General features: G+C 34.4%; 1 protein-coding gene across 11 annotated transcripts in view; it reads left to right on the forward strand.

Annotated features, from left to right (window-relative positions):
- Positions 1-18,568, forward strand: part of Cntln (centlein, centrosomal protein) — a gene marked incomplete at its 5' end in the record, with an annotated part of 307,086 nt that overhangs the window by 168,893 nt on the left and 119,625 nt on the right. For 10 of the 11 annotated variants that reach the window (XR_001234816.1, XR_001234817.1, XR_001234818.1 and 7 more), the window contains 1 exon segment: positions 13,156-13,247. Coding sequence is in view for 8 of the 11 variants with exons in the window: in XM_013516378.1 (XP_013371832.1) it covers positions 13,156-13,247 (92 nt within the window). 11 annotated transcript variants of the gene reach the window in all.

Below are 18,568 nucleotides of genomic sequence, written 5' to 3' on the forward strand. Positions count from 1 at the left end.
CCTTTAAGTTTCGTCAGATTTCAGGCTTGCTTCCTTATTGGCTTTGGAAACACTCTTTTTTCTATTATAATCTCCTAGTCTTCCGTGTATCTTCTCAGTCTCTTCCACTGGAATTTCTGTTTACTCCTTAGCTACTGATATTTCTAAGACTTTATTCTTTGTTTACTTAAAAAAAAACCTTCATTGTTAACATGCAAACATTTAAGCAATACAATAGCTAGTTCGCAACCAATTAAAAACAAAAAATATTAATTATATAGTAACCTCTTAATAACTACATAGAAAGAAGCTTAGGTAAATTAATTGCTTAAAAAGAGTATCCCAATAGATGCTATTTTAAGAGATTTACATGTATTATATGTATTTAAAGTGAACTAAATAAAAAGAAATCTGAGGTAAAGGTAAATGACTTTTTAATTTTAGATAAACAGTTTGTCAACTTAAGAGATATTAATTTTTAAAAAGTCCTTCTACATTCAAATACAAATGTTACAAAAACATTGAAGGTACAACTACTACTTTTAAACTACTATGGTACCTTAGTTCATGAACTTAATTTGTTCTAAGATTTTGGAAAAGATGGCTATATTTCTTTTATTTTTATTTTTTTATTTTAAAAATAAAAGGAAAACATTAACAGACACAACATTTTACAAAATAGCAAAAGAACAGTACAGACAATACAGAGTTACAAACAAAGTGGTAGGAAATTAACAATGCTTGTTGTATTACATATTGATATCTTCAAAGTGGTTTCTCATGAAAGCAGATAGAGACATGCAATATTCATTAATCAAGGACTCATTGACAGTTTCTTTCTGCAAAGAAATAGAAGACAGTAGAACAACTATGTTAACTATCCTGTATATACATACATACAAAATTTCTCCTTCTTTCCCTTTTCTTTTCCCACATCCTGGTTGCCCTTTACCTTTGAGTGGTTTCCTATCATTTCACAATGTCTATCATACCTCCTAGTTTAAATGAACTCTTTCAGGTTTTACACTAGTGAAACAATGCGGTGCTTGCACATGCAGGTCTGATTTATTTCACTTATGAGTATGGTCTCTAGTTGTGACCATTTACCTATAAAGGCCTCAAGTTTGTCTTTCTTTATAGCTGAGTAATATTCCATTCTATAAAAGTACCACAATTTTCTTATCCAATCCTCGCTGAATGGACATTTGGGTTGCTTCCACATTTTAGCAATTACAAATTGTGCTGCTCTGAACATAGGTGCACATACATCGCTGTGATATGATGTTTTCAGATCTTCTGGGAAAATACCCAGAAGGGAATAGCTGGGTTAAATGGGACCTCTAGACCTAGTTTTCTGAGGAATCTCCAAACTGATTTCCATAGTGGTTTCACCAGTCTGCATTCCCACCAGCAGTGGAGAAGGGTTCCTATTTCTCCACAGCCTCTCCAGCGTTTGTTATTGGTTGATTTCTTAATGCTAGCCATTCTTACTGGGGTAAGGTGGAATCTCAGAGTTGTTTTAATTTGCATTTCTCGAATGGCTAATGATGTTGAACATTTTCTCATGTATTTATTTGAAGATGGCTATATTTCCATTTGCTATGGGAAAGATGGCTGTGGTTGTGTTTTTCACCTGATGCAGAGTTTGCAGACAAAAATGAAATTTTGCCAGACACTTGTTTGTGAACAAATTGTTTGCAAACAAAAGCACTTGTCAATTAAGGTACCACTGCATTTCTATTGTGGGGGCATTTAAAATTAGCATCTTAAAAAATAAAATAAAATTAATATTTTGCTATGTGGCTGAAAACCCTATCATTTTTCTAAAACTTTTTGTTTTGTTTCCCCAGCATCCTGAGAGTTTTGTTCATTAAATTACGTTTTTAAAAATTATGTAAGGGTCTACAATTGTATATAGTACAGTAATACTAATTCCCTGAACGTTAGTCTTTTTACTATGTATTACTGACTCAGTACTCATTTTTTAAAGTCATGGCATTTTTATTTATGAGTTCCTTTTTTTATGTATTTCTCGGTTACAAAATATGATTGAAAGTATCCCTTTTTTCCAAGTTCCAGGAGGAATCAAAAGACCCATATTGTAAGAGTCTACATAACTGAGTATTATTTTATTTGGCCACACTTTCTTTTCTTCTGAACTTTCTAGATTGTATTCATTTTTATGGTGGAGAGCTGCTGTGACATGTGTTATGGAGTGGTGTCTGATTCTCCCCCTGTCTCCTCTACTTCGGAGGTAACTTGTTGTTGCTAAGTACATACCTAAAGATTTACATTTTACAGCTTAATATTGAAAGCCTTAAATAAAATGCATCTTATTATAAAATGCTCTAAATCAGTTTCCTTAGAAATCTGTGCATTTATTATTTGTAGTATCTTTTGGTTTCCAAGGATTTTTAAATATACTTTTGTATTCTTTTCTATTTTTCATACTCTAGTTGAAGGACATCATTTATCTTTATGTTAGATTACTTGTGTCTTACCTTCATATCTATTTTCTTCTAATTCTGTCTCAGATAAAAAAATACATAAATAAAAAGGGCTTGGGGATGTAGTTCAGTGTGAAAGCCCTGAGTTCAATCCCCAGTGCCACCAAAAGGACTTTTTTTATCTTACCTTTTATCTTTTCTTCTGTATTCAGGTCATCTAAAGAATTTCATTCACTGGCAATTGAATTTTAACTATATATATTCTTTCTTTTTTTCTTTCTGATAGTCTCTTAAATCCTCAGTGATTGTTTTAGTTCTCTTCAAATATTTCATTTCATTGGGATGTTATATTATCTTTTTCTGAGGTTATATTTTATTAATTTGGGTTTTTTCCATAAGTTCTTTTTGTAAATTTTGTTTTCTTTCAGGTAGGATTATAAATCTATTTTTTAAATCTATGTTTTATTAAATGTACTATTTGATCCATCTACTAGAGAATATTTCCTATTCTAAAAAGGATAACCCAACAGTTCAAATTTTTGTCTGGCATGAGCCACAAACCTTGAATCTAACCAGGCCTAGTGGCTGTCATATTTCTTTGCTGAGAAACACCCTACTCTTTTGCATTTGTCTCTTTAAATTAAATCTGTATTTTCTTTTGTTATTATTTTCTGTCTGCCAGTAGACATTCCTTTAATATTTTGTGTAGTCCCCATGGGCTGGTGATGAGTTCTTTCAGTTTTTGTACACTTGAAAAAAAATCTCTATTTTGTCTTCATTTTTGAAATATATTTTGATTAAATATGAATTCTACATGGACAGACTTAGTTTTTTATTTTTGTACTGAAAATTTTTTTCTATTCTGGTTTAAATTGTTTCTGATGACAGTTCTGCCATTCTTTGATACTATATATTGCATCTTTTTTTTTCTCTCTCTCTCTGCTGATAAGAGCATGAAGTACTTCTGTGCCTCTTTGATCTTTGGAGTTTGTTTCCTCTAAACCTTTTGGAAGAATATTTTTTCCTTGAGGCTTAGTAGTTTTCTCATATGAATGTGCTGATTGGTACTTAGTTAAAGACTTGAGGAGAATGCTTTGTTGATCTTCAGAGCTCTCTGAGCAGATTTCTCTTCTGTGGTTCTTTGCCCAGAGAACTGTAGCTTTTATATTCTTCTTAGATTTCAGGATTTGTCTTCTTAGTTCAGAAAGGTTATTGGATTTGACATAGTTTCCCCATTTCTGTGCCGTAAACTGGAGTAATTATAATACTGACTACATTTGTTCACTCAGAGATGACATAGTCTTTATGCTTAATATCTGAAAGCTGTTTTTCATATATTTTGTTTAGTTTTTGGTTTTTCCTATGGAAGGGCAAGTATGGTCCTTCTGGCTTCCTTTTACTTTTATTGAACTTGTTTTCCTTGGATTAAAGTGCAAGTCTATGTGAATAGTAACCTCTTTCCATATGCCACATGCATATGTGTTTTTTATTATTTCCTGCTACTTCTTTTTCCCTAGCTATTTTTGTAATGGTTTTGTAAGTTAACCATGTTCTTCTTTGAAACAAACATTACCTTTTTTCTTAAATCAGTTCTACCTCCCCTAGTTACTCCACGTGGATAACTCACATCTAGTTATATTATATTCCTACCACACTAAATATATTTTATTGAAAATTACAATTCACGAGACAAGGAGTCTTTGATACAATTGCACAGTACCTGCGTTGAGAGCTTAGTTGTGCTGTAGAGAGTTGAGTGGCTGCATGTGTGGTCAGCTCATTTAAGACAGTGAGCCAAGACACAGTTACCATTAGCTCTGATCACTTAGTGAGATATTACAAACAAGAGACGGAAGTGGAAAAACTGCAAATCCCTATGTTCTCTTTCCTCCCATCAGCACAGGCATGAGGGTTGTCTCATTGTCATCAGCACTCCAAACAAAAGGCTCCAGTTTTGTGAATCTAGGGGCAGGGCTAGAAGAGAAAAACTCCAGCATCAGAATGGGTTTGAGTGAAGAAAAATGTCATCACGTTTTCTTAGGTTTTCTGCTTCCTAAGGAGATCTCGGCAAAGAGAACCCAGGAAGCTTCAACTAAGTGGCCCTTGATAGAGTCTTCCAAGTTGAAGCACATAGGCCAGGGATACAGGTATGCGCCACATTTGGCTGGTCAGGGGGACTTGGGCCCTTGACTGGGAGAGCCCCCCAACCCTCTTGACTAGCTCCTTCACACACTGCAGCCTGTTAGTTGTATACTAAGTGTGGTTGGAGGAGATCGGCTCTCTTCTTCCAGGCCTACCACATAGAGCCTTTGTAATTACCTGCCGGCCATCCTGAAAAATCACGCATCGCAGTTGGCCAGGAGTTGGACTCCTTGATCTTTATCACAAGTGTGAGAGTTATAAAACCACTTCTTACGTTATTCTTCATTGCATGCTGGGAGCTTGTGTATCAAATAATGCAAGACACGAGCAAATGGGAAAACTCATTCACCAACAGTAGCATCCATTTATTTATTGCATATGGCCCATAAGTTGGCTGAAATACTGTAGCTCTTGTTGCAGGTTATGTGGTCAGCTCTGCTATTAGAATAGAGCCCCTTATGCCACTTACGTTCTACATTTCTGTTTGTCTGTTTGTTTATTTGTTTTTCTGGTGAGACAAGGTCCACTAAATTGCCCAGACTGGTCTTGAACATGTGATCTTCCAGTTACCACCTCTTGAGCAGCTGAAATTACAGCTATGAACCACCATGCCTGCCTTGTATTTTTTATTCTTGACCACAAAGGGGGAAAGTGTAAACATGCAGTACCTGGTAGGCTTAGTTTTTGCACTGATGCATTGTAACTTCCACCCATTTTTCTTTGGCTAAAAGCAAGTTTCCTTATTAAATATAGCTAGCAACAATTAACACTATCATGGAAGGTTCATACCACAAAGAGTTCAGAAAGCATATCAGACTTTTAATATCATACCCCTTATCTTTCTAGAAGTTCTTTGTTTATCTGTTTATCTAGGCATTCCATAATTTAAGAGATGATTAGCAGCAGATATGATAACCAAAACTTGAGACTACATCTTAATGCTAACGTCTTAATATTAGCCTTTATGCAGCATTTCAGTGACCACTGCTTTGATATGGTGACACATTATCATTTTTCAAATCTAAAATTTCTGGAACTTACATACTTCCTCCATGTCTATGGCCAGTTACTTTGTGAGCTCTTATCTTTCTTACAGTACCTAGTTTAGTGAGGAATAATAAGCGTAGCAGTATTTATCAGCTGTATTTTTTGTCTTCCATGGTATGTGAAGTGGCAGTTTTCTTACTACATAATGTTACCATTTTCTGAGTCACTGTAACATATGTATTGCCATCCACTACTCCCACTACAAATCAATGCTACATAATTTAGATTTTTCTTATAGCAGTTTCCATTCACACTTATCAGTAATCCAATGACTTTTGTATGAAATAAACTACCACAAAATCTGAGTACCATGCAGTATGAAACATTTATTTCTTGCTCCTGGGTTTGCAGTCAGTGGGGATAGATATGTTTTATCCCATCAGTGTGTTGGTTGGCTGGAATACCTCCACTTGCGGCTGCATGTATGCATTCAGGTCTGCCCCATATGTCTTAGTCTTTGGCCCAGGCTGAAAGAGCAGTGCTTTCCTGGGCATGTAATTTTCATGGTAAATATTGGAGACTTCTAAGGGTGCACAACACATTTCTTTAAGTTCTAGGCTCGTAATAAACATTCTGTCACTTATACCTGGAGTTCCCTTAGTCAAAGCAAATCACATGGCCAAACTTGGCATCAGTGGAGTAGGGAATCTATATTTCATACATGGAGGTAGAGAAAATATTAAGCAATTGCTGAGTAATCTGCCATTGTGTGATATAAAAGTAAAAACCAATGAGAAAAAATATATGGTGACATTAGTATATATTGCAAGAATATGGCTTTCTAGGTGGAGTGACTAAAAAGTATCCTGTATTGTATGAATGGATTGCAAATTTTAGACTAGTCCAGTGACTTTTACTTAGAGGCAACATTAGGACCATTGTGGCTTGTGTCTACTTGTCCCCTGCAAAGCTTTGTGTGGTCATAGGTGGGGCTTTTCAGAGGTGGCTGAATCTGGGATGTGTGGTGCTGAGATCAAGAATATGATGCTGGAATTCATCCATGGTGCAGTGCTAGAATTAAGGGTGTGAATGCTACCTGCTCCAAGGACAGTAGACTAGACAAAATATAAGAGACAGAAAGAGGGCTGCAGTCATTATCCCTTGTTGCTTGCTGCTTTGCTGCCCACCATGAACTATTTCTCCTCTGTGATGCCCTTCTGACATGCCACCCTCCGTTGGAGCCAGCTAATTCCAAACTGAAACCTCTACAAACTGTGAGCCAAAATAAACCTTTCTTCCTTTAACTTTGGGTGTCAGGTATTTTGTCTCAGCAGCGAGATAAGTAACTAAGACAAAGACTCATAATAATAGATGGGCAGCACACAATTTGAGTTTAGAATTCCTAGCAACTATCTCAAGTTTACTTGATATTAAAGAAAGATTGAAGGTATATCCATACCAACTAGAACATGATGAAGGTAAAAGGAAGGCACTAGGAAATGGTCATTTTAACTTGGTGATGTTAAAAGTTTTTTCAAATAAAGCCAAAAAATTTCAATTATAATATGTCAAGATATTTTTATAATATTAAGTAATTCTTTATGTTGATAACTTAATGCATAGTCATTAATCTATTAAGAATCTACCTTGTTACCTAAAAATTTAAAGAGAATAAACACTTGTTCTAAATTCATGTAATATATTTCATAAAGCAAAGGAAGTCAGAGTACAGCTTTGTTCCATATGCTTGTAATTGCTGTCTGATCTAGCATGAGAGCATTTCTTTCATCTCTAGTCTTGTTAAGATATGTACTTCTTGAACTGAAATAACTTCCTTATTCTGTGACTTCCACTAGTAACATACTAGAGCTGCAGTCTTTTATCCTATTGCTGTCTAACCCTTACCTTCCTCTCTGCTCTTGCCATTCATGTGTTTAGCCGTATTCCAGTCTGCAGTGCAAATACCTGTAAAATAACACCCCAAATGTGCTCAATCATGTAATACTGCTGGCGAGTTGTGTACAGTGCTCCCCCTGTTTCCGTCAGTTCAGTTGGACAGCCTGTCCAAAGCCTTGCTTTGCTTTCTTGTGGGTGTTCTCAGTATACTGTATATACATCATACACATAAAAATACACGTTAGTTATATGTGTGTATGCGTAAATGATCCATATAGTTTTAGGGCTTACCACTCTTATGCTTAAGGCCATGCTTCCTTCTAGCTATTGGATTAAATACAAAGTCTACCCACAAAAATGTATACCCTTCAGCAGTCCACTGTAGTAATAAATGTCTAGAAGATAACGGCTACTACTTTGAGCACCCATTGCACTTGTAGTGGCCAAAGGTAACTTGCTTTAATCTCATGATGTCTCAATAAATTTAGTATTAAAATATTTATACAAGTTTTTCTTTTTTCTGATGTATACATTTTTGGTGATATATATTATAACTAATGAAATAAAAGATTAAACACAATGTTTTTGATGAAGAAATAAAAGGATTAATGTCGAATATAAAATCAATTGAAGCAAAGTAAATGAATTAAATTAAATAACTTGTAACATGAAATATATACAAAATCACAAAGACAAAAATGTAAACTTCGCAATGCTAATTCATTAAAATGTAAAACTAAGGTAATTTAAATACTTAAAAGTAGAAAAACAGTTTAAAATATTCAATCACTATAAACTAAAGGAATAGCATAAAAGTACCAAAAGAGTATATCATGTGGCTTTCAAACTAAAGAAATTGAAGATAGCACATTTGGATCTCTCTAACCCAGCCCTGTGAATTAATGGAATCAAGAAGCACGGATTAATAACATTTTTAAGGTTAATAGGGCTGTTTATTGGGTGATGTTTACAAGGAATAAAATGGAAAAGCAAAACAAAACAAAAAACGCTACCTATCCTCCTGTTTTTCCACTTTTCTTTATGGAAAAAGATAGTTTTCATTGTCCTGATAGCATACTTTCAGAATACCTGTGGCTGATAACAGGAAGAGACTACTTCTCTTTCAACTTTTACTGATCAAGATTTTTTTCCAGTACTCCTGTGCAGGTAAAGTCAAAGGGATAGGTTGAGGCTCAGTGAAGATGTTCTAAATATAACAGTTGCATTCAAATGAATCATCACATAGGATAACTGACATTCTATCCTATCTACCAGAAGCAAAACTTACTTCTTGCTCTTTAATCTCATTAAGAAATGGGGCTTTTCTTTTTCATTGTCTAGTAGTCATTTTTCAGAGGAGATGGGATATGGGTTCTATTTATAATTGACTCTTTTTTATCTTGCTAAGGAGACAGTATCTAACACAAAAAATAAAAATTTGTGCATACCTGTACTTGCAGTATTCTGGGAAACTAAGGTAGAAAGATCACAAGTTTGAGCCATGCCTGGGCAACTTAGCAAGACCTTGTCTCAAAAAACAAACAAACGAACAAAAAAACCCCAAAAAATCAAAAACAAAAACAAAAACAAAAAAATAAAAAAAAAACAAAAACAAAAAAAATAAAAAACCAAGTTTTGTAAAGGGCTGGGGATGTATCTTAGTATAAAGGCCCTGAGTTCAGTCCTAAGGAAAACACACACACACACACACACACACACACACACACACACACGCACACATGAACACACATATACACATTGTTTTTTCATGGCAGGTTTTACTGATTATTTCATTTCTCAGAAACAGTACTATGTGCTGTTTTTACTCACACCTCTGACACCAGTTGCATTTTTTCCTCTGCCTAACAAACTGTTCTTTGATTTTCTATACCAGTGATGGTGAACTTTTTAGAGCTTTCAATGATAGCAAATAGCCAGCAGTGCCATAGGTTCAATACCACTGCTCTAAACACTAAATGGGTGTCCTGCAATTTAGTTCACTTATAAGTGCTTGGAATTGGCACACAGCTAAAAGTTTCAGTTCTAAAAATGTGCTCCCACTTCAAATACCTTTTGAAAATCCATCTTTATTTCTGATCAGCCAGACGTAAATTGGAGGTTGCCATGACCACTTACACAGATTTGGTAGTTTGCTTTAATGGCTCTAAAAAGGACTTTACTTACTACTACCAGCTTATTGTACAGGTTTCAGCTCAGAAACAGTGAAAAAGAAGTGTATAGAGCCAGGTGTGGGAGAAAGGACATGATGCTTTCACGCTTTTCTGCACATGCCGTACTCAAAGAATTTGTGTGTTCACTATTGAAAACATTAAAAAAATAAATGCACTGTTTTTTTTGAAGGGTCTGTTACATAGGTGTGTTTGAGATCATTCACCCTTGCTGATCAGACCCAGTCTCTAGCCTTTTTGGAGAAATCTGGGAGCGGGGCTGAATGTTTCAACTCTAATCTCAAAGTGAGTTCCTCTGGCAACCATTTTCCATTCTGAAGCTGTATATGTGCCCACCAAGTATCATTTTATTAGTATAAATTCTGGTATATTTGAAAGGAGGTTTTAGGAATAACAAAGATACTCATGTCACCCAGGAAATTGCAAGAGTTGTAGAAGCTCTGTGTCAAGAATTGGAGACAAATATCAAATATATCTCTCTATGTAATCACAAGTACTTTTCAAAATCAAACCTACTCACTGTGACTATTATTTTGTTTTTCCTAAAAGTGATATAGAAATAGCAATACTTTTTTTAGGAAATTGCCCATACACAAAGTGACACCTATTCCCTTTTTCTTAATCTCACAAATTGATTTAACAAACAGAGTTTTAAGGATGTGTGTGTAGAGAGCACCATATAGGGTCAGGAAAAAATAGGTTTTGAGATTAATGTGTTAATGTTATTTAAAAAAGAAATAATCCAAAAGGTGACTTAAGTAGTAGGAAACTGGAGAAGAAGCTAGGTGAATTATTTCATGTAATTTTAGGGCTCAGGAAGCAGCACCCTCAAAGTGTGACATTTTGACACGCCGAGCACTGGAAGGCCGGAGTAGCTGTCTTGGAGTCATGGCTCCCCTCACCGTTCCTGATGTCCAGCTCCCACGCTCAGTGAGAGGCTGTCTCTAACGTTTTCTTATTTGACTTAAGGGAAGTTAGCAAACAAACCACACACACACAAAAGAGCAATTATCTCGGGCTCCCTCTCTAAAATCTCATTAATTTGAAAAATTAGGTCATAGAAAAGAAGACTAAAAGGTGTCTACCTATATACACTAAAGGCATCACGTGTTCTTTTAAAGGCTGACACCTGACGGTCTGCCTGTGCAGTGAGACAACCCTTGTTGTAATAGAGTCTGTCCTTCATCTTATCCTGGGCTAGTTTGTGTCGCTGAGGCCCAGAACTCCTACAGATCATTCATTGCCCTTGGAATGTTGCCTGTAGCTACCTTTTCTGTTTCCCTTTCTGCTATGAGAAGGGCACTGAAGTTTCAATTACCTGGCCTAGTTTTTAGTTTTCATGTTCTGTGTGGCTCTTGTGCAGGTTAACGAACTGGTATACATTCTTTTCTGTTAATCTGTCAGTTGTCAGTTTAGTTCGACAGCCTTAAAGATTTGAGCCTTCGGAGGGAGAAACAAGTTTCCCTTTACCTCTACAGGAGCCAAGAGGATGAAAAGAAAATAATAAAAAGTATAGAAAATCAGATAAGTTTAAACAACTATGAAAAAACAAAGTTAAAAGGAAAAATGGAGGGAGAAAAAACTCCTGAGAAAAAATACACAGCAAAATGAATTTTTGTAGTAGTAAAGTTAGAGCATTTAAAATAACCAGGTATAGTGGTTCATGCCCATAATCGCAGCATTTGGGAGCTGAGGCAGGAAGATCACCGGGAATTCCAGGCCAGCATGGGCTACAATAGCATTTCAAGGCTAGATTGAACTACATAGCAAAACTCTGTCTCAAAAGCAAAACACTAAAAAAAAGCCCTAAAAGTATTACTCTATAAGTTGAAACACATGCTCACACCCACTGTATGAAAAAAAAAAGTATATATTTCCGGCAGGTTCCTTTTGGTTCATTTCCCAAATTCTGAGATCTTGAAAAGTAAACATGAAGCGATAGACAGACAGTGGGTCTTTGTTCCTTATCAGGGCCTGAGCTTAGCTGCTTGAATAGTCTATCAAATCTGTGAAGGTGAGAAACAAACTTTTCAGCAAACAACCACAGATGAAGACGGCTAGCCAGTCCATCAGTGGGCCTTACACACATCCAGGAATAGAACAGCTGCAAAGAAATTAATTTAAAAATTAATCTTTAGCCTTTCTTTTATTAGAGTTACTTAGGTAGTTTTAGATATCTATGCTTTTTGAATGTAGAACTATTATCTTCTTTTTAATAGTAACTATTTCACTAAGAACTGTGGCAGATATTTAAATGACTAGAGCAGATGAATTGTATTTGCATATTATTTCTATACTGCTGAAAGAGCCTTGTAAATGAATGCAGCACCATGGTGTTAGGGGACTAGAAAAAGAAACTTGGGAACGGATAGATTATTATCAAGGTAAAGGTACTTATTCCCTCGGTGGCAGCTCCTACCTATTCGAGCTTTTATTATCCCTAGGATAGTGTTCTATTTATTTCAGGAGTGCAGAAGTTTTAATTGGGTATGTCATGTTTCAAAGACAAAAGAAATGCCTAATTCACTCTAACAAACTTGTTAGTCACTGTTTATACCAAGAGGATTTCTACTCTACAGAGAATAATATTATTTTCCTTTTTCTTTGTTGATAAATCAAAGTTTTACACAGACCTACAGCAGTCAAGCATACTTTAAAGCAAAATCATCTCAGTCTAACATACAGATGTATCTTTTCAGCTTTATGTATTCTTTTTGCTCCCATTTTTAAATGTTATATTTCAAAGAATCACGCAGAAGGGAAACATTAAATTTTTTTACTGATTTACCTGATAAGAAAAATAGTTACAGGTTTTGATGAATTTTAATATTAGAAGATATTTTATGATTAGATATTTCCTTTAAAGTTATTAAGTTATTTGCAGATTTTTAGTTGGTTGAAAAGGTTTGATAGTAAGTTGCATAGCCAGTGGAATGATTTGTAGAAACAACTTCACCCATATGCCTAGGTTTATATTTGTTAGGAAGTCACAGTTTTTCTAGAATTGTGATTTTTATGGTTTACGCTGCCCAGTGGATGATCTTTCACTTGAACAAAAGGCTTTAGTAGGGGGTATTAGACTTTCAGTCTACCCTAATTCTGTTACTGTTTGCTTTGTTCAGCAGTCACTGTGATCCTCCTGGCAGGGAACAAGATCCAGAGAACAAAACTGGTAGTGACTGTGTAGATAAAAAGGCAAAGAATTCTGCTTTTAAGGCAAAGAGGGAATAGTCTACAAAAGAATGAAAATGGGAATAAAAGTATAGCATTGTTAACCCACATACCTATTGTACTTTTGAAAATCTTAATACTGTACCAAAAAATGTGACATTACAAAGATATATAATTATATTACTTAAAATCTTGGAAAAGGTCACTGTTTGGTTTCTCATTTGGCAAGAAAATAGACTAGATTATTTATAATTGAAAAACCACAGAACCCTGTTTCTCAAAATGACAGGACAGTGTTTCACCAGTATATCAGGTACCATAATATATAATTTATTCCCTTGCAGAACAGCTCTTTAGATACCGTGAAGATGATGGGGTCAAGAAGAGTACTTCAGAGAAGAATGGGAAAGAAATGTCCGAGCAGACCTTGCAGAAGGTAGTGTAATCTTTAAGATATTGAACTGAACAAGGTAAATCTGAATTTTAACATAAAGGATTATGTTTTAAAACGAGTGCTCATAAATTTGAACCTTGTGTGAATCCTTAATTTAAATTCATAATTTAAAATCATTGGCTCACCAAAATAGGGTAAAAAAATCAATGTTAGTAAAATAAATGTGTAAATACTTGTGCTTCCTTTGACATAGATTTAAAATATTTCCAAAGATGAAATGGAGAGAATGAAAATAATAGAAGTTAACAAAATTTAGACCATATATTCTTATTAGTTATAACTGAGCAGTTTAAATTTAAAATGGTTCATGGCGAGGCTGTCTTACACTATAATAAACATCCATATTTACATAGTAAGATAGTAAAATGGTAATATGTATAATTTTAAATTTTAAAATATATCTGATTCATCTCATTTTATATAAAAGTTCACATCATATGATTTAGTATACTTTTCTATTTTAATAAGAACAGCCATATCAGCCTTGTATTCACAATGCAGCATGTCTGTCATTAACAGTAAAATATTGCTTTAAAATGTTAACATTTATCTTGGTAATTTTATACTTCATTCATGCTTTTATATATAAATACACTGTTTAGAAACTCAATGAAATTGAGTCCATTGTATTAATACTTTTTAATATTATCAAAAAGAAAACCATTTTTAGTTTATTGTTATAACTGACTGTCATTTGATCACACTAGATTAGTTTTATTTTTTAGTAAATCTTTAACATTTACAGAAAACTAGAAATTCACATATATATAAGCAGAAAATTAATATATGTACCTATATTCCTTGCAGCTGTGAACTGACTTGTAGAACATACAGTAATTTATAACAGTTAATGTGATTCCCTGAATAGTTCTAACGTTTGCCATATGGTCAGGTAACAAAGGCTGTCATCTCAGTACTGCTGAGTGACACATAACTGGTAAACATAATCACATAGAAAACAAAAAATGCTCACATTTGTCTTAAGATAAAAATGAATAATTGAAATAATCTGTGTACTATCAGGTAGATAGCATATAGTTTATATTAGCTTATTTTTATTTCAAAAATATTTTTGTTTTCCATGTTTTATATTAATATGTTACTTTGTATTGCCCAAGAGTAGAAACCCTAATGAAATCTATTATTTCATTCTAACCACCATAAATGACTAATACTATAAATGGATGCATGAATCCACTTTAAGGCCTGGAAAGCCAACAGGAATTATTTTCATTGAACCATATGTCAAATTAGCATACTAATTTGTTGCTGTTTTTTGTATTAATCTAGCGCAGTTGTAAGTCACAATTTAATTACTCATGGTTGAATTTCATTATTTATTTATTTTTGTGATGCTGGGGAACCCCAGACCTTCTGTGTGCCAGCAAACATTCTACCACTGAGCCACACCCCAGTCCAATTTTTTTTATTTCAAAAGGAGGTACATGAAACTTATTCAAAATGAATGTAAAAGATAGTAACAAAAGATAGTAACAAGATGAGAGCAATATTTGCATATATTTCTAATGCAACATATAAACAGTTCCTTTTAAAATAATGTATTAATATTTCACACTGTTACTGGCTGAATTGTGTCCCCCTGAACCCTTAAATTATGATCTCCTAAATCTCAGAATTCTGTTTAGAGTGCGTCTTTAAAGAGGTATTTAAATTAAAATGAGGTTATTAGGGAAAGCCCTAACTCAGTAAGCGGGTATTGTTACAAGGAAATGAAATTAGGCCACAGACAAACACGGACAGAAGACCCTGCGACACAGGAAACGTTTGCTGTTTACAAGGCAATGAGTGAGGCTCTAAAGGAAATGAAGCCCGCTGACACATTGTTCTTGGATTTTCAGACTCAGACCTATAAAAAAGTAAGTTTTTGTTAAGTCCCCACTCCACTCTGTGGTACATTTTTATGGCAGACCTATCAAACTAATATGTATATCTCATAATTCTAGGTGACCTATTTCAATTTTGAAAAGAACTGTCTTTTTGATAAATTATTTTTAAAGGTTCATCGCTGAAAAGAAAGTATGGATTTGAGCTGATTTGAAACACACAAACCAAATACCTTTAAGTTCCCCAGACTTTCATTTTTAAAATCAGTTCAGCAAGTGTTGAGTATACCTTGAGTAACACTCCAGTGGTGCTGTGGGTTTTCCCTTTAGTAATATATTTGCTTTGTTTGTTTTCCATGTTAAACAAAAATAATTTTGACCAGTTCCTAAATTTGAGCATATGTTTACATTGGACAGTTAATAGGTTTTAATACTGCAAGGATTTTCCTCTTGGTATGTATAGGGGCCGAAAGGTGGGATGCCTTTTGTCACCCATCCACCCATCGTATGAGTCACAGTCAATACTCCTGTAACAGGAGATAGGTTAACAAGAGAAAACTGTAACAAATTCATTTAATTAAAGTTCTGTGTGACATGTGAGGCTTCAGAAATGAAGGCCCAGGAAAAAGTGTTCATTTTTATGCTTAGGTTCTGTGGAGAAAGGACAGCTGTGTCAAATTGTGCTTAAAAGAATGATATGATCCAATGGTGATTGAGAGGGAAACCCAAGAAAGGCCGGCTTACTTAGGTTTTTCTTGACCTGTTTGTATAGCATTCCTTTCCCCTAGGATGGGGCAGCTCCTCTAAATGAGGATCTTCAGGGTGAAAGAAGAAGGAAGAGTAGCCTTTGTAGGAAGTGAGGAGTTCTAGTCTCAGGTTGAAGAGAAATTCTGAGAAACTCATATTGGGTGTGAAAGACGCATGAAAGTTGTAAAGGCAGGAGGTCCAAGACACTGCTTCGGAAACCCTTCCGTTGCCCTTCAGTTCAGAGTCCTCACTATGCCAAGATGCCATGCTGTGCTCTGAGTCCCAACACACGTAATAATTTTATGAATTATACCCAAACTTAAATAGATTTTACTCAAAAGAAAAGAAAATACTGATTTCAAGAATTAAACGACTAATTTAAAATGTTTCTTACAGGGTCAGGTATGGTGGTGCACACCTAAAATCCCAGCACTTGAGAGGCTGAGGCAGGAAGATCACTGTGAGTTTCAGGCCAGCCTGTGCTACATAGTGAGTTCAAGCCCAGCCAGAACTACATAGCAAAACCCTGTCTCAAAAAATAAATAATAAAAATAGTAAATATTATGACTAAAAATAATAAAATTATTAATAATAAAATAAAGTGTTACATTTGTTACAACGTTTTATTTTTATTAAAACTATAGAGTTTATTTAAAGGCTAATTTAGCATATTTAGTACATTTAATAGAAACAATTTTAGTTAAAGAGAAACAATGATAAAGATGATGATGCAAATAGTGAATTGATTAGTACTTACTGTCTGCCAGAATTTTTTGTTCATTACATTTAATATCACAACAAATCTGCATGCTAGATATTACTACTCCTATCTCACAGATTTGGAAACTAATGGTGTATAAGAGATTAAACATTTTGCCACCTGAAGCGGTGAGATCTGCAAGTAAGATACAGACCTAACTCAAAATTTTATTTTCTGTAGACTACACTGCTTCTTAATATTTTTCTACCACTCCTCAAGTCAATATTATAAAAAATGTGTAATTGTTTATATAAAAGATATATTGAAAATAGAATCTGTTTTACTTTCCCTACCCTGGAATCTAGCTTGCTAAAGTATTTTAAAATATATGTATGGAAAATACAGTATTTGGAACAGTTATTAAAGATCCACCAAGGGAAACTAATTATAGTATAGAGACATAATATTCCCTGTTTGTAGTACATTTTGCTAAACTGGGAATAAAAGTTGGAAGTAGAATGATTTGGAAGAAATACAGATTCAACCAGAGTTTGTTCCTTCAACACTATTTTTTGTCATGTTTACCATCTTTCCAATAAAATTTAAATTGAGAAGGAAGAACAGAATGTAATTCACAGAAATATGCAGAAGCTTATAAGAGCTGGGTACCAATTTCATGTACCTCAACTCTAGACCAAAAGTTAGGCCCTGGAAGACATAAACCCAATTAGTATATCATATTGTGGAATAGAACTGATTAAAATTAGATGAAATTCTTAATATTGTGCTGGTAGGAGGCTACCCAATCATGTCCCTGGATAGGCTGACCAATCGGTAAATAGCTATTTAATCACATGAAGGTAGTTGAACTCACAAGAAAAATAGTGGTATAGAATGATAGATAAATCAAAGATGACTAACTCATGTTTAGAAAATAACTTACATCTTCACCATTATAAGTAAAATTTAGTAAACTAGAAAAGTGTTTATATATTACATATGTTTTATCTTGTGCTTTTTAATGACAAGTTCTTATTTTTTTTAATTTTAAGAAATAAAAGAAGGAAAACATATTAACAAGCAGACATCCATGTACAAAATAGCATAAGAACAATACAAACAAAACAGAGTTACAGAAAAAGTTGTAGGAAATTAATAATGGTTGTTGTATTACTTATTGATATCTTCAAAGTGGTTTTTCAAGAAAACAAATATGTAATACAACAACCATTGTTAATTCCCTACCACTTTGTTTGTAACTCCGTATTGTCTGTACTGTTCTTTTGATAGGTTGTAAAATGTTGTCTGTCTGTTAGTTTTCCTTCTTTTATTTTTAAAATAAAAAAAAAAGAAAACAAATAGAGACATACAAGATGGATCAAACAAGTAATCATTAACTGTTCCTTTCTGTAGAGCAATAGAAGACAGTAATACAAGTATGTTTGCTATCCTGTATGTACATGCTTACATAATTTTCCCTTCTTTCCCTTCTCTTTTCCCACACCCCAGTTGCCCTTTACCCTTGAGCATTTTCCTTTCGTTTCACAATGTCTATCATACCTCCTAGTTTTTATTCACTTTTTCAGGTCTTACACTGGTGGGGCAATATGATTCTTACACATACAGGTCTGATTTATTTCACTTATGAGTATGGTCTCTAGTTGTGACTGTTTACCTATAAAAGTCTTGAGTTTATCTTTCTTTATAGCTGAGTAATATTCCATTATATAAAAGTTCCACAATTTTTTTATCCAGTCCTCAGTGGATGGACATTTCAGTTGCTTCCACAGTTTAGCAATTACAAATTGTGCTGCTGTGAACATGGGTGCACATACGTTGCTGTGATATTATGTTTTCAGATCTTCTGGGAAAATACCCAGAGAGGAATAGATGGGTTGAATGGGACCTCTAGACCTAATTTGCTGAGGAATCTCCAAACTGATTTCCACAGTGGTTTCACCACTCTGCATTCCCACCAGCAGTGGAGAAGAGTTCCTATTTCTCCACAGCCT

This window comes from Chinchilla lanigera, unplaced genomic scaffold, assembly GCF_000276665.1.
Source record: "Chinchilla lanigera isolate Chin_1 unplaced genomic scaffold, ChiLan1.0 scaffold00033, whole genome shotgun sequence".
Classification (NCBI taxonomy): domain Eukaryota; kingdom Metazoa; phylum Chordata; class Mammalia; order Rodentia; family Chinchillidae; genus Chinchilla; species Chinchilla lanigera.